This window comes from Diabrotica undecimpunctata, chromosome 5 (genome assembly GCF_040954645.1).
Source record: "Diabrotica undecimpunctata isolate CICGRU chromosome 5, icDiaUnde3, whole genome shotgun sequence".
Taxonomy (NCBI): Eukaryota; Metazoa; Arthropoda; class Insecta; order Coleoptera; family Chrysomelidae; genus Diabrotica; species Diabrotica undecimpunctata.
The window spans coordinates 109,835,526-109,857,589 of record NC_092807.1 but is presented as its reverse complement, the minus strand read 5'-3'; the positions used below and the strand labels follow the sequence as shown (position 1 = coordinate 109,857,589).

The following is a 22,064-nucleotide window of genomic DNA, read 5'->3' as shown; positions in this document are numbered from 1 at the left end:
AAGTTATAATTTTTTTCAGAAAAATGTACGATCGATAATATGGCTGAAAATTTGCCCAGAGTAAGATCTTCTATAACCAGACGAAATCCCAAAGGGCGGACGCGAGAGTGAAATATTTTACGAATTAATTTTTAATTGAATAAATGTTTTTAAATTTATATTGCATAAATAATGGTTGTTCAGATATAAGAAAAATTTGATTTATTATTACATTAATAATCAAATACAAAATATATTATTTCTAATTATCAATAGGTAAAATTCAATTTGTAGAATTCCTTTAACATTTTACAAATAATTATTAATAAAAATCAATTTAATAGTGGAATTATCAATTTTTTAAGTTTTGAAATTTACTTTGTACTTGGATATTTTCAATATTTTTTTTAACTTTCAAATTGATTGAATTTTTTTTTCATTACTTAATTATAATTTTACAAATTCTGTTTGGACATTCATTTTGCATCATTATTATTTTAAAATATTAAAATAATAATGATGCGCGTTCCATTTAGATCAGTAATTCTAGACGCATGCGCTAAATGTAATAAGTATCAAGATGCTTTTATCCAACTTGGTGAAACTGACTTCGATTGTAATGAAGTTTTTGAAACCTTAGAAACTTTCATATGTCACTTATATGGAACAGGACTGACGAGAACAATTCCAAAAAGAAAAGTAAACGATGTCAGATTTTCACTATTTAACCGGCAGTATAAGGTGCATGATATGAACGAGCCTTTAAAAAAAAAAACTAAACAATTTCGATGCTTCAAGCTTACTACCATGTCAAGATGAATTACACCAACATCTACTGCGAGCCCATTATATTTCATATATTTGGACAAATGCTCAAAAAAAAGTACCAACAGAATTGATTGTTGAAGAACATGGTTGGGAGTTTGAAGATGAAACATATAAATTCAAATGGTTTAGTGGACCTCAGATGCCAGAATCAATTCGAGAAGTAGTAATTGAAAATGAAGCAGATAATGAATGTGATATTATTGAAAGTGATAAGTGACGAAGATGATGAATGTGATGACATCAGTGAGAGTGAGGAAAATGACGAAATTTTTAAAGTTTTTCTAAATTTTTTTTTCTTATCGGAAAAATCGTTTGAAAATTTTTGGAAAAATTCATGGTATAACTGACAGAAAATCGAAAGGATTCTACAAATTAGATTTTACCTTAAAAAATTACGAAAATTTTCATTTACGGAAATTTTTTTGGAAAATTTTGAGGAAAACTCTACTTGACGCTTTTCAGAATAGTAACAGAAATGAGCATACAAATTTTCAAATCAATCGGTATAAAAATATCATAATAAAATCAGTTTGAAAATTGTTACCGAGAGCTAAAATGCGCAGGCAGGTGGTACATTTGACCCCGTTTTATGGCTCTCTGTACCAACCCAGCTGTCAGCTCTTTTGGATTTAGAGTTTTTAGGGGCTAAATAATGAGCCATGAAAATGGCGGACATATTACTTATCGTTAATTTTTCCCCAAAAAATTGCAATTTCATCCCTGTCCGCCACCCCTTATGTATCCACTCTCGCGTCCGCCCTTTGGGATTTCGTCTAGTTATACCAAGATCTTACTCTGGGCAAATTTTCAGCCATATTATCGATCGTTAATTTTTCCGAAAAAAATTACAACTTCATCCCTGTATAGCCACCCCCTGTACCACGAGGGGCGTCCGCCTGTAAGACAAAGTCTTAACCCAGTTACAATGAATATATTCCAATAGAGAAATGTCATATTACTGGTCAGTTCAAAATTTCGGCTCTCTCTCCGACTATTAGGCAAGCTCCTCTTTCCTTTAAAGGAGACAGATAGTTGAACGATATTTTATACAATATCTATCACCGGGTATGGATTTATTTTTGTCCAAGTTTTATATTGGTCCACTATTTCAAATGCAGTTTAATCAGACATATATTAAATTGTATGTTCCGTTTTAAATTCGTTCAATCTATATATCTTCTATATCCTTTTCATTCATAGATATGTTAAGTCCATTAATTGTACCCTGATTTCCTTGGTCTTGCAAATACTGACACTAACAGTGCATCTTATGATTAACAAGGCAGACCAAATACATAATTATTTTAATATATAATTTAAGTGATGGTTAAACTTACCTTAATTCTTTCAGGCATTGCAGCAATGATTTGTTCGGCTAATGTCAAAACTCTAGCATCTTGCTCCCCTTAAATTATACCAAAATATTTAAAACGTTCACTTCAATAAAATTATATAAGATCAATGTCACTTAATTGAAGAATCATTAACATGCATCTAAGAGAGCTACATATTTGTGTACACAAAGGTATATGTATTTAAAAAGACCTTATATGATTTTTTACAATAGTTATTGTTGGTTTAGTAAACTGTAGCAAATAAATATAAAAAAAAATGTTAAATAGTTGATCATAAAAGAAATAAATGCGTTCTAAATAATGCAAGCAACAATAAGTTGTGTCACAACAGCACAAAATTTTAACAAGGTAAAATAAAAGAACGAAAATGTTCTTTATTTACTACTGAATTAATGATGAATCTAATACTTATTAGAATATTATATTAGAGTATATAGAAGCTTCCTTTGTAGCAGTTAACATATACCAATTAAGAGTAAAGTAATCACCTATTCGTCAATTTCAAGGCCGCATACGACAGTGTTAAGAGAACAGTACTATACCAATCAATGCGTGAGTTAGGAATATCAGAAAAACTTATCCGATTAACGAGAATGACAATGTCTAACTTAAAAGCCAGCGTTAGGATACAGGGGTCAATAGCAAGATCTGGTTTCATGAATATGCGTAAAATGCTCTGTAACCCCAAGCTGGACCAGCAGAACTACGAATGAAGAAGTGCTGAGAGCAATGAACACACGCCCTCATCTGGTCAATACTATTAAAATTAGAAAGACGTCATATCTAGGACACATAATGCGCCATAGGGAATTTGAGCAGCTGCAGGTAATATTAGAAGGAAAGATTGAAGGTAAAAGGGCATAGGAAGAAAGAAAAAATCTTGGCTACGAAACATCAGAGATTGGACCCACACAAAAGGAAATGAATTAATTCATCAAGCCCAGAATAGAGAGAAATTTGCCATATTGATCGCCAACCTCAACAGAGAAGGCACTTAGGAGGAATGGAAGGTATAGGGAGAAGAATACAGGGAGAAAATTCTCGATCCTTTAAGATAAAGGCTCCTTTGAGATAAAGGATGGACTCAGACAAAGAGATACCCTGGCTTGCCTCCTATTTAATATTGCATTAGAAAAGGCAATCATAGACACACGAATTAGATAGAATAGAATACGCTGATGACATTGACATTATAGGGAGTAGCAAGCGAGATATTAAGCAATATTTCCTAGAATTGGAAACGGCGGCGAAACAGGTCGGTCTAGTCATCAACGAAGACCAAACCAAGTACGTGTTGGTTACTAAGGATTCTATAGCAAATTAGGAACGGGAAACAGCATTTGAAAGTCATCTTTGAACATGTTGGCAGTTTCACGTAGCTTGGCTCACTAGTGACTACTACCAATAAAACAAGCCGAAGACATATAAACCTTACAAATGGGGCATACTATGGCCTCCAAAAACAATTCCACTCAAGAAATATCCAAAGAAAAAATAAAATTATTATATAAAAAACACTGCTGGGACTGGACCTCACATACTGGGCGGAAACATGGAATCTGACGCATAAGGATGAAAGACTTCTCATTAAAACACAGCGACTTAGATGGGCTGGACACATAATACGAATACCTGACTACACGATTGCTAAAAAGCTAACGAAAAAGAACACCTATAGGAAGAAGAAGCAGAAGCCGATCGCGAATTAGGTGGTTAGATAGAGTTGAGACCGACTTAAGGATACTAGAGATAAAAAAATGGCAATACGTTGCCAGAAACCGAACAGAATGGCGACTAATCTATAGCAGACCAGGACTCACAGAGGATTAGGAAGTACACAGTAAGGAAGTAATCCACAAAATCTGAGTGATAATCTATAGCCTATCAATTTAAGGAGCCAAAAAAAGCAACAAGCTCTAAGGTGGGAACTAATTAAGGATGTCTTAACAGACAAATTTTTTATGGACAGAAAATCTGAAACTGAAACGTCATTCTTTAAGAGGCTTTAAAAAGTAACAATACTTAAATATTATGAATACACTATCCCGATTATTATATAAATTTTATTAACGGCACCCTAATCTTCTCAGGGATGATTAACAAACGGCGTTAAAACCTGATAGTATGTTTGAAGAAAAAAATATACATGTTCATGATTTTGCAGTCGTAAATTTGCTGTAACTCGTAACGTTAAGTCGAAACTCATTATTCAATCCAAAGAATTGACATAAAACGTGACATAATAAGTGACATTTGACATAACACGTGACATAATATGTGACATTTGACATAAAACGTGACATTTGGCATGAAACGAGATATTTGACATGAAACGTATTATGTCACGTATTATGTCACGTTTTTTATGTCAAATTTCACGATCAAACGAAATATTTTACCCCTACGACAATACGCTCAAAATATGAGCATAATGAACCTTAGCGTGTTCTTATGGAATTTTACATGGGAAATGAGGCCTTACTCGTATTGCCCTGTTACTTATTTTTTCATGAATTTTGATGTAAAATAATTATGGAAACAGGAATTTAATACTTAGAATTTTCCATTGTTTTCTACGTCCTGTTTGACGATTTACCACCAGGTATTATTCATAATTCATATATATGCACCATATCCTCCCCAATCAAAACTTTCGCACTCCGGTTAAAATACTGATATGCTTTATATGATCTCTTACTGTAAAAACGGGAAATAAAAAAGGAAGATATTATAAAATTGTAGGCTTTTGAAATATGGATATATCGTGCACTGCATCTGAACCAGTAGAATAGCAGAAAAACATCACTATTGAGGAATATTAGCAGCAGCAGTTAATAATAGAAATGAAGCTAGATGAGAGAAAAAGCATAAGCGGGTATAAATCAATCATTTTTTACTTGTATATTTTTAAAGTTGCGCTAGAATTTTTTGTATATACGAGAAGTCTGTAAAATACAGAATATATCATAAATATTTATTGAAATCATACTAATTTAATATGGTCTTTTTAAATACTAGGAAAAAAACAGAGTACACATAAAGCGAAAGCAGCATAAAGCGTAAAAATGGTTAGTTTTTCTATCCAGAGAAAGTGTTAGTTACAGATTTAAGGGAAGTCTTCAGAGTTTTATGGCTCCAACTATATCAAGTTAGGTCTAAAACGTCGGTATAAGAATATAGATTGTTAGGGAGTGCATCAATTTTATCTATGACTATGGTTAGAATGCATACAGGGTAACTAATTAAACAGAATAAGGATATTATCTTCTTTACTAATATAAATAAGTATGTATATAAAATTTTTATCATCTCGAAGTTTCCAGCAAATATGATCATATATAATCGCTCAAATTTGAAGTCGATTAATAATAACATCAAGTGTTTGATGGTTACACAGAATAATCGGATTTAGGAATCGTTCAAAAAGCTGGTATGATTCTTTAATTTCATATGTGCTGCTATATCTTGGCTGGTATCTTATATTATATAAACCACATCTTTAGTATTACTGTTGATAATATAGATACACGTTATTGCCAACTTTTTAGTGTAATTTTTATCATAATTCCATATCACTTGTATATGTATTGTATAATATTATATTTTTTAATTAATGGCCACATCAATCAACAACATTAGGGAGAACAATCGATAAAAAATTGAAATATTTTAACGGAAAAAATCACTAAAATCCAAAATATCCAGTACAAACCGCGAAAGTACAAATTACAACTTCTGGAAAATCCCTTCGTAACCTTTCTGTACAAGTTAAAGTTGAGTCAGAAGTTAAGCCAAATTGACGACACTACACCTAAGATATTATAATATGAAAACAACGTGCAAGCAAGACATTAAATCGTATATAAAAGCTTAGGAGAGATAGAAAAATGCAACAATCGGAAAAATAATACTGGTGGAATAATTCCATAGCACAGCTGGTAGAAAAAAAAGAGAATACCTGGTTAGTAACAGGATCCAACCGACAGGAAAAATTATCCAAGAATAAATAACGAAGTTAAAAAAAAGTAATTAAAACAAAAAATCAATATTAGGATAATAAATGCAAATAAGTAAGCAACTGCCTAGGACGTAGTAGATCAAAAGAATCTTTTAGGTTGTTAAAAAACCTCAGGACAAATAAGAAAAGTTTAGAAAACCAAGATCTATTATGAACAACTAATGAAAGAACACAGAATTGAATTTCAAAGTAAGGACACTGATATATTCATACACATAAGGAAAACAGAATAGATTAAATTAAATCTGACGAAGTAGAGAAAACTTTAAAAACACTTAAAAAAAGGTCGAAATTCTGGATCAGATGGAGTGAACTAACGATCTCGGCAGCATTGGGAGACTTTGGAAAAATCGTAAAGACTCGGATTGAAAGTCACTTTGTAAAAACTGACAAATTACAGATAAAAGGCTAGCGCGTAATCTAGAAACGCATTTAGTTTTTATCGATTAGAAAAAGCACAATTTCTAGGCTCTGAACTGCAATGAGAAGATAAAAGATCAATTACACTTAATTAGAAAGGGTAAGATAGTTGTACAGTAAGAATACAAGTTGTGTTAAAAGATTGTGAAAATCCGTAAATCCCTCTTTCGGAAATTTCAGGTGGCATAAGGATTGAGACAAGAATGCTGTATTGTGAATGTGAATACAAGAATTGTGAATGCACAACATATTCAAGTTCTCGAGGTCAATATCTCAATGAAGTTTAAAAGAGTGAAAAAACAAATGTGGCAGAATGGGTAGTGAAGTAAACAACAACATACTGTTCCCCCTTAGCTTTACCAATGATCAGGTTATTCTAGCAACTGACGAAATAGACGCCTACTACATGGTAAGAAAACTTATTAAATAATATCTCAAATGGTGCCTGGAAATACATTTTGATAAAACGGAGTATTTATTAGTAGAGGAAAACAGTATTTACACAAGCACTTAAAACCTGTACAGAAGGGATCAAGATCTGAAAGTGAGAAAGACCTACAAGCGCTACTAAACACAATTTGTGATACTGGGGAACAGTTCGGTTTAACAATAAACATAAAGTAAGAGGAGTAAAGTCATAACAAGGATCTAGATAAAAAATTAAATATATTAAAAAAGTGGGCGAAACAAAATACTTATTATCTAAAAAGGAAATTTCTGAGTAAGCAAAGACTCAAACTCTAATTCCGGTATCGGATGGTAAAATGATATATCCAGTCTATTCTTCTTTATGGCGCCAAAGCTTGAACTGTTAATGTTGACTTGATGGGAAAACTGGAAGCTTTTGAGATGTGGCGTTTTAAAAGAACTTTGAAAATACCATGGACCGATCATATTACAAACAAAATATATTAAAAATGTAACAAAATGTAAATTAAAAGGAGAAAGACAGCATATTTGGAGCACATACTTAGACATGAGAAGTACGAGCTGTTGCAGCTGATTAAAAACGGACAAATGACAGAAAAAGGGGTCCTCGTAGACGACAAATATCCTGGCTGAAAAACAGTCGCTACTGGAAAGGGTTAAACATACGGACGCTTTTAAGAAAAACAGAAGATAGAGACGAATCTGCAATGGTTATAGGCATTAGTCTGCTGTCTGACAACAAATCAGAAGAAAATCTCAGAGTTGAAGGTGAACACACTGACTATGTGAAAATCATACGTGGAGTGAGGCAAGGCTGTATTTTGTCTCTCCTAATCTTCAATCTGTACCCTGACAGAATATTAATCGAAGCTTTGCACGAAACTGAAAAAGGTATTCTACTAAATGGTTACCGGCTAAAAAACATCAGATATAGAAGACCTACAAGTTCTTATGAACAAAATCACGTATTACAGTCAACAATATGGACTCGATATAAACGTTAAGAAGACAATGCTTATGATAATTAGCAAGAAAAGGAAACAGAATGTCAACTCTATGTCAACCAATCCCCTGTAGAAATGTCTAGGCTACTGGCGAAAATAAACATTTTTCGAAATATTTAAAGACAAATAAGGAAAAGATCTAAAGCTCTAAGATCTTTACAAGATTGCTCTGGAGAAAATTTTACTGCAGTAAATATTAATTTGAATATTAGAAATAAATTGGCGAATCAGGTTTATGAAGCCTCATATAAACTCATAGTAATATACATATTTAAGGAAATATTAGAAACAAAACCAGATATCGAAAGATAAATAATCTTAATATTATCAAGGTTGGTTGGATTTGAACATCAAAAATACTAAAACACTTGCAGAACAATTCACAGATCATTGGAGAACAAGACAAGAGGTAATGCAATTATAAAACGTTAAAGACAATAGTCACACCTACTCTGTTACATGGATGTCAAATCTGGATAATAACGGAAAGAAATAATTCTAATATTTAAGTTGGTAAAATGAGATTTCTTAGAAGGGCAAAAGGTATACAAGACATGATAGTTGGAGAAATGAAGATGTAAGACCAGAACTATCAGAATATCTATTCAATCTATGAGAAAATAAATTAATACAGAAAAAAAAAATAGAAACAACATATAAACAGACTGGATGAAATCGATTACGAACTAACAAATATTAAGTTACAAACAAAAAAAGAAAGAAGAACTATAGAATGCCTCTTGAAAGATGGAGCGAATATTGATGCAGAACCGAACGCAGATGTCTCAATATTGAAAGGAAGAAGAAGACAAAAGACTTAAACCGGTCAAAACATAAATATAACTTTTACCTGCAGACGACAATCTTCAGAGTGCGTTTAAAAGCAAGGATGAATGACCTACTTAATACTTATAAGACTTACATGTATGAACAGAGAAGATCATGGGAATAGCAATAACAAAATGGATGACTATGATTATAATCCACCAGAAAGTAATGGAGTTTACCAATTCCAATAAATGGAATCTAACAGACAATTATAAAAAAATTGAGTAAAAGTGAGTAAAATGAGTAACTGCGAAGCTTAAAATAATGTACAAGACAAATAGATTAAAACATAGTTTACAGAACAAAAAATTAAACAATTTATGCTGTACAAAAAAACTTTTTAGAGAAAAAGATATAGTTCTAAAACCAGTAATTAGAATTTACAATGTCTGGGACAGAAAATAAAATGAAGAATAGCTGTAAAACGTCTAATAAAAAATAAAAAAAAAAACAAGTTAAACAGTTTGAATAAATCGCAAGGATGGGCAAAAACAAATTACTAAATAAAAAAATAATATAAAACAAGGATAAGCACATCAAGGAAAATAAGAGAGAATGGAACAAAAGGAACGGGAGCTATATATAAAAAAAAGGTTAGTAGCAACCAAACGTTTTGAGAAGGGGGGCCGTAAAGCATGGAAAAAGGAAATTAGTAGCTAGAGTAGATAATTTCATCAACTGGATTGTGAACAAGGATAAGCGAAGAAGAAAAATAAGAACAATGTACACACACATTATTTATAAAGAGTTTTTTAGTGTAACCTTTGTCTTATTAACACTTTTATATATTATGTTATAAATATAGTAGGTACTTAAGTATTTTAATAATGATGGAACCTATTCGGTAACCTTTTCGGCCCCTCGGGATAAATATGTCCCACTAAAAGTTTAAAAATATTTACTGACACAAATGCGTCCCGATTTGATCGTAGTTTTGCTGTAGTGGTATCTTTAGCGCAAAAGTGAGAAAATAGTACTGAATTGACTATGAACACTGCGTGATCTTCGGCGTCAGTTACAGATTTATTTTCACACGTACTCGACGTTTTAATCTGTTTATGTTAACTTTTTACTATTTTTATTGAGATTTTTTGAACAGTAAGTGTATATTTTTCTTCATTTGTACCAGTGATACACTATATTCTAATATCGTATAACATTTTGCTAGAAATATTCCTGATTTTTTAGGAATAACAGCAGTATTGTCCCAGTGGTATTTTTAAGCGGCACATATTTAACCCATTGGTTTTTTGCAGTTTGTTCAAGCAGTATGAGCCAGATTCTTTTGTATCTGATGACAGCGACAACAACTACCAGACCGGGACAACATCTTCTAATTCGGATGATCAAGCAGACGAAGAAGTCAACAGCGATGATGATCAACTTTCTGGAAATAAAGCTGAAGATCTCGCAGATAATAAAATGCCGATGTTGATAAAAAGTCAGGATCGAGGCAAATAAGAGGTAAATATAATATGTTCTACCCTAACCGACAGCTTTCTTCCAAGATTCCAGATTCCTGCAATACACACCTATGAGGTAAATAAATGGGTTAAAAGATCTTTGAAACTGATAGATGTTTCCTCCCAGTTTGTTTATTTTTATTTCCGAATCCACTAATAAGAGATTTACAATTTATAAACAAAAAAAAAAAAGAAAACAATAGCTAAAACCGATATCAGGGAGATTGCAATAATTTTGGGTTGCCCTTTTGTTATGAGTTACAACAGATTGCCAGCACTTCGAAACTATTGGTACATCCGTTGGTAGCTCACTAATTAAAAATAGTATTTATAGAAATATATTTACATTATTACTATCCGAAATATACATGAATGATCCAGAAAAATAAAATTCTTTCAAGGCGTATTACGCAGACGAACTTTTAAATAGTTTGAAGCATAATTTTCAAAAATATTGAACTGTGGAAGAGTGGATTTAGAGGGCCAAATGGTAGGTTTATATGACATGGGATCGCAGATCGCAGATCGGGAAAATGGTGGAAAAAGGTATTTTTTAGATTAGTTATGCTTGCTTCTGTAAACAGTTGGATAATCAACACCAATCTCCATCGAAAAAAAATCTTTTCTTGAATTTTAATAGTTCTACGTGAAGAGCTGATTTAGTTTGGAAAGACTACGACAAAAGTTCACATAAGGAGAAGGTCGAAACCAAGAGGACAAAAAGTATGATACGTGTAGAAGAACATCTGCCACCCGAGGGTAAAACATGTCAACGTTGTGCAAGATGTTTCCAATGGAAAACAGAAAAACGAACTTCAACATTGTGCAGAATCTGTCAAGTTTGTCACTTTGCAGAAATTCCTTTTCGCCATACCATACTTAAAACTGTAAAGTTATGTTAAATAAATGTTTAAGAACACTTGTACCTTTTTTCTATAGACTACCACTGGGATATATATGTTATAGTTAACAATACCAATGGGACACATATGTCCCATCTATCAATGTCAAAATTAAGAACCTGTTTGCGTAACCTAATTATATACAAACAGCTCAGAAATTACGATTTTAACTCCGTTTATTTAGCAAAAGTGTGACTGACAGAGTTAAACAATTTTTTTATTCGGACGGATTTTTTAGCTATGTAGAAACAAGTATAGGTATGTTGTTTGCGAATACATTTAGAAGAAAATCACTAATTCTATAATTTTTCAAAGTTGTTCTACATTATAAAAGGGGTTAGAAATAAATAACTATTATACAAAATATAAAATACTCAAACTTGAACAAAAAAAGTTAATAATTTGTCTTTAACGAAAAATATTTGTTTAATGTAAAGGGTACATATTATATTATGTTATCCTATAAAATAATATAAAGAAAAAAAGTAATTTTTCACCATTCTTGGTGAAAGAATGGATGAAAGAAAAGGTAAAACAAGTATGATAAGTTTCATACGTAAATCTAAATATCAGCACTTAATAATATTTTGATATTAATTAATTGTGAATAATCGGTCAACCTTGTAAACAGTTTAAGGTAGTTATACTATTTTTTTATATTTTTTGAATTTATATTTGCTGAATACTTCTACAAGTAGGTAACAACTATGTTCGTTTACAAATAGTGAAAAATTAATCATTTTGAATCGACATCACAGTTTAAACCCTACAATTTTCCATAAGTTACAAACTGACACATGTAGTATTGTTTAGTAAGGACGATAATGTGCACCTTAAAGCTGGTTATCCGCTACCCTGTATAGGAGAGAAACTATTAATATTTGTTATTGTACAACGCTTTACAAACTTTATGACAAAATAAGAGTAACCACAGTTATTGCTTTTTTTTGCAAATGTTCTAGAGTTCATAATGATAATTGAATTTATTTTAACTAAATGTTAAAATGATAACTTGTTTTCACTTGCCATAATTAATCAAAATTTTTCTTTAAAAATATTTAACATATTTTACAGATATGTTTGGAACGCAATTTGATAAAATATGTGCAGGTTTAATTTTGAGACTTTGAGCGCCATCGATTAAAGTTTTCGTTAAAGAATGTGTTCATTTGTGCAAATTACAGTAGACGCTGACAAATGTAAAAAATACTATCTTCAATATGTATTTTTTAACATGTATTGTCACCATATTTGTGACAATTGAAAACTAGAAGTTGAAAATTTACAATTTGTTGCTTATTTTTTAGTTTAGCATTAAATTTTGTTTATAAAGTCAATAAACACCACGATGTAATTTTTGTAGTTAGTATTAGAATTGAGTAAGATAATGAATACCTAATTTTTTTTAACTGCTCTTCTAAAAAGTTTAGTTGAACCACATTCACACAAATCTCACTTTGCGTCTAGTCCATCGAAAAGTTATGTATGTACATTGAGATAACATTTTTGAGAAGATGCTTCTTCTTCTTCTACTTCTTGGAGATCTTTCGATCTGTTTAATTCTGAAGCTGCCTCTGGTTAATTTCCTAGGAGGTAGATTGCCAACTATCCCTCCATCTTTTAGGTGGTCTTCCTGGAGATCTTAAACCGGGAGGGTTGTTTTCTAGGGCAATTTTTAGGAGTCTATTCTCATCCATTCGTCTTACATGACTGTACTACATCCTTTTACGCTGCCTTCCCCATCTTACAATATCTTGAATTTTGCACTGCTCTCTAACGTTTGTATTTCTCACCATATCTCTTCTTGTTTTGCTCACTATTGTTCTTAGGGTTTTCATCTTGGCAACCCTTAGCATCTGTTTCATTTTGTTAGTATCTTCGCGCACTTCTATGCCATATGTCATGATCGGTCGTATGCAAGTCTTGTAGATTCTAATTTTACTATCTGTGCGCATATAAGGATTTGACCAGACTATCTCCCGCAGACATCCCGACAATGCGGATGCTTTGTTGATCTGACTCCTTAGGTCCTCTACTGAGTCGTGTCTGCTTGATATATCTATGCCCAGATATCTTAATTGCATCACCTGTTCTATGGGGTTGTTCTCAACCACTAACTTACATCTGAGCGGATCTTTTGCTATTGTCATACATTTAGTTTTGTTGGTAGATATGTTCATATTTAGTTGGCGGCTTATTTAAAAGAACTGAAAGAGCTGTCTCTGAAAATCATTTTCTGATTCGGTAATAATTGCTGCATAATCTGTGTAACACACCATACCAATTCTTTTGTTGCCCATTCTGTATCCGAGATTGAGAGATGTTACTTTGTTTATAATTTTGCTCATGAGTAGGATAAACAAGAAGGGGCTTAAACTGTCGCCCTGTCTAATTCCTCCCGGTGTTAGAATATTTTCAGTGAATTGGTCTCCTGCTCTAACTTTTGGTTACATTGTTGTTATTTAGGTTATGGGCTATCTTTGTTATGTTGGTCGGCGTTTTATTTTCTATTAATATATTTAGAATGTCTCCCAAACGCCTTTGTCAGATCAATGAAGCAAATATACGCTGGCATGCTGAACTCTATAGCTTTTTATTTTATTTGTTTTATTATGAATACTGCATCTGTTATAGACCGCCCTCTTGTCAAACCTTGTTGTTCTTCAGCATTAGTCCAATTTGTCCTTAAGAATACTTGTGAAAAGTTTCATCGTTGTATTTAAGAGGGTTATTCCTCTGTACTTTTGTGGGCAAGTTTTTTGTCCTTTTTTAAATATGGGGATTGTGATGCTCTTATGCCATTCCTCTGGTATTTATGTGTCATTTAGGATTTTGTTAAATAGTTGTAACAGTTTACTTGTAAGTTCAGGGCCTCCATATTTTAAGAGTTAATTGGGTATACCATCTGTTCCAGGTGATTTTCTGTTTTTTAGCTTCCTGATCTTTGCTTCTATCTCTTCGTCATTGATTGTAGCACTTATATCTGATTCGTATTCGTTTATATTCAGCGTTTCTTCAGCATCATATAGCTCCTTAAAATGCTGTTGCCATGTCTCTATAGGTACTCCTTTGGTCTGTACGAACCCTTTAACTGTTTTTTTCTGTTCCGAAGCATTTTCCATACTTTCTTTTGGGCACCATATAGGTCGTAGTCCATGTCGCTGGTGAATTTAGCCCAATGTTCTCTTTTGATTGATTGTATTCTTGCGTTTACTTCGTTTCTTACTTGGACATATTCTGCGAGAGCTTCTTCCGATCGTGTGCTTTCATATCTCAGGTAGCATTTGCGTTTTAATTCAGAGACTTCTTTTACCTCTTGACAAAACCACGGTTTGGTGTGGTTTATCGCCCTCGTGTTAATTTTACACTTTCCAATTGCTTCTTCTGCTGCTTGGTTGATGCATTTTCTGATTTTTTGCCAAGTATCTTCTACTCCACATTCTGGTTGTAACTCGATCTCTTTTAGTTTGTTGGTAACCTTGGGAAGATGCAATTTTATTTTTTTATGTTTGGAAGTGGGTAGTGTAAGCAAAAGTTCAAGTTTGCGGGATCGCCCCCTTGTCCAACGGCCGCCATATTGGAAAAGGGGGCAAAAAGTTTTAGCGCAGTATCTCGTAAACTAAGCAACCCTACAAAATTTTTTATAAAACACTATTTGTAGCAAATTGAATTGTCTACAACTATATTTTTATTACTTTTAATAGTAAAATGGAAAATAAAAAAGTTATAAACAAAAATAACTAAAAATTTTTGAACAAATTTTCTTTTGGACTTTTTTTATAGTCACGTTACAATAAAATTACATCAAAGCAATATTATAGAGGGTTTTTAAAAGAATAATTTTAACTGCAAATTTGTTTAATTTTATTAATTTCTCTGGATTTTATACCGCTACGAAATTGACTGTGTTCTTGAATACTCGCCATTTTGGAATAAGGATTTTCGCGCTGTATCTCTTAAACTGGCACCACTAGAGAATATTTTATTCTTTCTAGTAAATTAAATTGTCTACAAATTTATATCTATTACTTTTTATAGTAGAATGAAAAATAAAAAAGTTATTAAAAAAAATAACTAAATACTTTGGAACCAATTTGCTTTTCCCTATATCTTTTTTTCTGATAATATTACGGTAAAATGGCGTCAAACCGATATCTTTCATAGAATAATTTTCATTTTTGAACATTTTTAAACAGTTTCTTTTAGGCCTTTTAACTTTTTTTTTGGTGAGTTAACAATAAAAAGACATTACAGCAATATTATAGACGGTTTTTTTTAAATCTTGGTTAACTTCCTACAAGCTCACAAATACTATGCAATAAACACATTCTATAAGAAAAAACCTCAAAGAAAGTGGACGTGGCTATTCCCAGACGGAAAAACTCGGAACGAAATAGATTACATACTGCATAAGAAAACATATATCGTACAGGACGTAACAGTAATAAATACGGCGTCAGTAAGTAGCGATCACCGAATGGTTAGAGCCAAATTAGAGATAAAACCTAATAAAAATAGAAATAAATTTAGACAAACTTGGAATATAGACACAGATAAACTAAAATCTAATACAGAACAATATAAAAGCAAGTTAAAAGCCGAGAAGTATTAAATCTAGATAAAATTAGCTTAAATAAAATCAATGAAGTCATAACAAAAGAACTATTAAATGCAAGCTCAGAAGTGGCAACCGCTAACAGAAAACGAAAATCCAAAATAAGTGTAAAATCACAAAACAAGAAATAGAAAGAGCAGTAAAAGAAATAAAAAGGAATAAAGCTCCTGGAGGCGATGGAATCCTAGCAGAAATGCTGAAAGAATGCAGAGATCATGAAATATCTAAAAATACTATTTAATAAATGTCTATTACAAGGCAACATACTCGAACAATGGAATACTGCTAAACGAATACTAATTCACAAAAAATGGAGACAACACACACCTGAAAAATTATCGACCAATTTCACTTTTTTCACAACTTTACAAAACCTTTACAAAGATTATTACAAACAGGTTGACAATTAAATTTGACGGATATCAACCAGTAGAACAAGCTGGATTTAGAAAAGAGTACAGCACCTGAATACTTTGAAAATCCTAATAGAAAAGACTAACGAATACAATATCCCATTATGTCTAGCTTTTATAGATTATGAAAAAGGTTTTGATAGCGTAGAACTGTGCGCATTACTCAACAACCGGATCGACTCTAGGTACAGAATATTAATACATAATAGTTACGAACAAGCTGAAATGATAGTGACGTTGGGTAATGGAATCAAAACAAGACCAGTAAAAATCAACCGAGGCGTAAGACAAGGAGACACAATATCTCCAAAATTATTTACAGCTGCCTTAGAAGATATGTTTAAGTCAATGGACTGGGAAAATAAGGGAATCCCTATTAACGGAAGGTACTTGAACCATCTTAGATAAGCAGATGATGTAGTACTAATAGCCGACACGTGGAATGCACTGAATATTCTGATTGAGGAGCTACACACAAAATTCCTAAAAAAAAGGACTGAAAATGAATTTCAGCAAAACTAAACTAATGTCAAACAAAGACGACAAACCTATGTTAATCACCCAAGGGACAGAGATAGAACACCTAGATGAATATACATATCTCGGTCAAAATGTCAAGGTAAGCAAAGAAAATCAGTCTACCGAAATAAACAGACGTGTAAAAATGGGACGGGCAGCATTCGAAAGACTCTCATACGTACTTAAATATAAAAATATACCTCAAAGACTGCGAACCAAAGTGTTTAATTTCTGTACTTACATATGGAGCTCAAACCTGGACATTCGCTAAAATAAACATGGAGAAGATCAAAAAAACTTAGAGAGCTATGGAACGGCAGATGCTGGGTATCTCACTCAAAACCATAAAACCAATGAAGACATTCGTAATAGAACAAAAGTAAAAGATGCTTTCGAACAGGCAGCTAAACTAAAATGAAAATTGGCTGTACATAACGAACGTCTTAAGGATGGCCGATGAGAATTGAAATTGAAAAGAAATCGGGAATTGGCGGCCATATGAAGCCAAAAGACCACGAGGAAGACTGCAAATGCGCTGGAGCGACGATATTAAAAGAACTGCAGGATCAATGTGGAAACGTCTTACAAACAACAGATATGAATGACGAGAATTAGGACAGGCCTGTTTTCGGCAATCCGAATAGAGAGAAGGGCTTAAAAAAACCTAATTGCAATACAAACTTGGCTAAAAATGTCGCTTATAGGAACCAACGACACAAAATCTGATGTTACATATAAAAACGGTAAGGGAAACTGCCCTCTGGTATCATTTAACTGTCAACCTCTGCCACAGAAAGACGACATAAAATACTTGTCAGAAGTCAAAACTGTCAAACGACAGTTTATTTTAACATATAAAGTTATTTTAAAACCCATTTGGAGCTATGAACTTCAGCTATAGGGAACAGCAGCTAGATCCAGTATTGACATTCTTGAAAGATTCCAATCGAAAGTCCTCCGAATGGTAACTAATGCTCCATGGTACATTCCAAACAAGACGATCGCACGAGACTTCAAACTGACAACTGTCAACGAAGAGGTCAGCAAACTCTGCCAACAATATGATCAGAGACTAACACACCTCAGCCGACCTGTTAACTATAAAACAGTCGCAGAAGCCCAATAGAATCTAGAAGCTGAAGCCTAACCAAATTCCAAGACATACGTGACACTTTTCCAGTGCCAAGAATACATAGGAAATTGTCTATGGACAATTTTCTACACGACATTTTTTCTTTATTATAATATCTATATCTAATATATGTATATAATATATCTAATAATATATTTAAATAATATTTATATTGTTAAATATTGCCAGACAATTTATTTACTGTGATTATAATGTATAAGGATGTTAAATTCATTAGGAAAAAAATCATTACTAGAGCAATTTACTTTCGTACTTCTTATGCTGTACAGTGGAGTGGACCATTGGCTGTCGAGTGTCTAACGATAATCTAAATCTGCAAATATACTGTACTTGTTATTACACAGGTCAAAGAAGCTTTCGTATTATCAATTCTATTATTTTGTTCTTGTTCTATATACAGAAGTTTTATTGCTTTCTATTTTATACCGTTCTGTTTTTATTATTTAGTTACACTTATTAGCAGGTTTTACATAATAATTTTAATTGTCTGATTCTTATATCTATTGGAGGATTTTTGCATTGGTTTTCATTGGAGAGCTGTTCATTATATAATCAGTATTAGTATTACCAAATATTAACAAAAAAAAAATATAATTGTATCTTTTGTTGTTACACAAACCGTAACAAAATATAAGTAATTAAGAAATGTAGAAATCTAATGGAAGTAGAAGATTTGAATAGATTTTTAACAATATCAGTGTCAACTTATTTGATTACTCTTTATTTAAATTTAAGTATTAGTCTAAGTTGTACAATAACAGCACATTAAGAAGGACAACAAAGAATAGAATAATTATAAACAACAGTGAAACAACACCGAGAGACAACAAACAGACCATGTAAGGCACTGACCTACAGTACTGTTGGGGATCTCGTTCTCGTCATCCGACACACCTTCTACGTCTATCAGAGGACTACTGCTTCGGGGGCCACTCCCTATTTCGCCTAGATTATCGTTTTAAAATACAAATCAGTCAGTGCTTAGTAATAATAGGTTTATTAACAGTATATATTCTTTACTATATAGGCGGTTCCTGTAAAAGGTATTTGGTACTGTTTTGTTGGAAAATTAGTTTTTGAAGAAAACAATTGCTCAGTTCATTACTTTGCAGCAAGATATATGTAATAAGTGTGTCATATTCTGCGCTAGGTTGTGGGGGCAAAAAGAACAAGATGAAGGTCCATAAAACCTACTTGTCTTCCACGCGAATTATTGGTGCACAAAAATCAATTTGCTATAGATGATAAAATTATTAGAATCACAAGAATGTAAATTTAAATATTTATGTCTAATATAGTCCGTTCTCTCAGTCTCTATGAATAATGTAAGTATATTCTCATTTTTTGATTAAAAACTTTTCAGTTGTATGTAATTACTAATCAATAAATGACCATAAAAGTTTTATTATTTTAATTGACGCAATTTTATTTTGTTAATAAACAGAATGAGAATAATTGTTTGCTTTTAAGATACATATAAAGAGAAGCATCGAAGCCTCGCTAATACAATGGATTCAGTCAATGTTAAAAACCAGAATCATCACTGCTAGTATTGAGGGAGAATCTGTGACAGCAGTAAAGGGGTTCCCTCAAAGAGGAGTACTATCGCCCCTGCTGTGGTCTCTGCTCGTGGATGATCCCTTCACTAAGTTGCATGATTCTGGTTTTACAACCCAAGGTTACACAGATGAGCTAGTTGTTAGGATTAGGGGCAAGCATAACCAGACTATATCTAGTCTCATGCAATCTGCTCTTATCGAAATTAAAAGTTGGTTGCTCGAATGATTGTTTAAATGTCAACCCTAACAAAACGAGGTGATACCTTTCACAAGGAGACGTAAATACAATTTACATGTTTCAATTATGAATGGCATCACATTAGACTATTCCCAAGAAGCAAAATATCTGGGGATAACTCTTGATCACAAACTCACCTGGAATAGTTGTACACAAAAAATCTTATCCAGAGCCTTGGTGGCAAGACATTTGGAAAGACTTGGGGCTAAAACCTAAAATAAATGACCCTCCGGTCACACAAAACGATTATTAGATCCATAGTCACATACGCATCACTCTTATAGTGGTCAAAAACAAAACAAACAATAGCTAATGTCAAGCTGCAAAAAGTGCAGCGGCTAGCTTACCTGGGAATCACAGGGGCAATATCAACATGCCCCACTGCAGCTCTAGAACCGATGCTGAACCTTCCTCCCTGGCAGTTCGGCATAGGGAGGGAGGCAGTAACTACCGCCTTGAAACTACCACAGACACAACAAGAGATCTAGTTAGCCACGTCAAAATCTTCAAATCCTCAAAAAAAAACGAAACAAATCTCGTTATACTCTAAGCAAGGCTGATAGATGTCATGAAAATTCGACTTAGAAAAGCCCTTTAAAGTGGTCATAACAAACCAGCAAATGAACGAAGAAGTTAAACCAAAACTGAAAGAAGGTTCACTCGTATGGTATATGGTATATAAACTAAGAAAGATGAAAGGTTAGGAGTAAAAGTTACTTGGGCCAATCTCAATAATAATACATTCGGCTCTGGTTACTTGTCAAAAAGTTGACGTTTTTCAATTCTCTAATTGTTTTTACGCCAACGTCAACTTTTTTGACAATAAACCAGAGGTGAACGTTAGAATATGTATTAATTAAATGCGAAATTACAATTATTTTAATATATATATTAAATCATAATAATTTTGTTTGGATTTAACATGATTTTTACGAATAAATTAAATAAATACTAAAATTCTAGTTTGGCATTTAATTATTAAAAATTCTAACATTCGCCTTTGGTAAGTTGTCAAAAAAGTTGACGTTTGTCAATTCTCTAGTTGTTTTTAGTTTGCAAACGCATTTATACCTGAATATTTAGTTTCTGTTTCTGCTTAGTTTAGTCAATTCAAGTTTAGTCAAGTTGTTTTTAGTTAGTTCTTCTTAGTTAATATTTAGTTTAATTTTTGTTTAGCGAGACGTTTAAATTTTTACAAAGGCAGAATGGTACGTACTGTAGCCGGAAAAGCAACAGCTGTGTTAATAATTGGTGAATGTGGAAATAATTTCCATGCAGCGGAACGTCTTCTTAATGAGAGGTACCCCGATCGCAGTACATAGAGAGCTTATTTGAAGAAGCTTCTTCGGAAGTTTAAACAAACAGGTAGTGTTCAAGATGTCAAACGATCTGATAGACCAACAATTAGTAATGACAAACAAATTTACATAATTTCAGAAATGGTAGTGAACCCTGCTTCTTCTACAGCCCAAGTTGCATCTATCTATGGAATCAGTCAAAGGACAGTACACCGAGTGTTGGCTAAAAAAAAATTTCTGATTTAGTGACGAAAGTACTTTTTCTCTCAATGGAAACGTTAACATACACAATGTGAGGTATTTTAGTGACACAAATCCTCACGTCTTTCGAGAAACATATACTCAATTTCCAAAAAAAATAAATGTTTGGGCAGGCCATTTGGGAAACCACATAGTTGGGCCTGTTTCTCTCAATACTAACTTAACCGGTGAAGTGTATCTGGAGATGTTACAAAATGCATGAACCGTTAATACTTGAAATTCTGGTATGTAATCCAGATGATGGTGCTCCTGCACACCATTATGGTGCAGTAAGACATTACCTAGATGAGGAATATCGTGGTAGATGGATTGGACGACGAGGTACGATAGAATGGCCAGCTCGGTTACCGGACCTCACACCATTAGATTTTTTTCTCTGGGGATACTTGAAATCTAAAGTTTACGCTACAGCACCCGACAATATTGACATTTTGAAACAACGAATTGTTCAAAAATGTAGGGCAATTTCCTCCGACACATTTGAACGAGTACGGCAAGAGTTTAGAAATAGGATGCATTACTGTCAGGAATAGATGGAGCTCATTTTGAACACTTACTATAAGAACAGGTTATTAAATATTTATTAATTAAATGAAAAGCTACAATTTTAGTATTTGTTTAATTTATTCACCAAAGTGAGCTTAAACTTAAACAAAATTATTACAACTGAGTAGGTATTTTCAATACCTTCCAAACGAAATATCATTTGCCGTAAGGTCCCATATAAAATTATCTGTCACAGTGGCGCTGTAACGTCATCTGTCAGTATTACGTCACCTGTT

General features: G+C 32.8%; 1 protein-coding gene across 4 annotated transcripts in view; it reads right to left on the bottom strand.

Moving 5' to 3' along the window:
- Positions 1 to 22,064, bottom strand: part of Camta (Calmodulin-binding transcription activator) — a 1,863,487-nt gene that overhangs the window by 35,338 nt on the left and 1,806,085 nt on the right. For 2 of the 4 annotated variants that reach the window (XM_072532541.1, XM_072532542.1), the window contains exons 21-22: positions 18,779 to 18,871; positions 2,145 to 2,212 (exon numbers count right to left, since the gene is read on the bottom strand). In XM_072532541.1, coding sequence (XP_072388642.1) covers positions 2,145 to 2,212; positions 18,779 to 18,871 — 161 coding nt within the window. The remainder of the gene's footprint in view (positions 1 to 2,144; positions 2,213 to 18,778; positions 18,872 to 22,064) is intronic. The other 2 variants (XM_072532543.1, XM_072532545.1) reach the window with 1 other exon arrangement.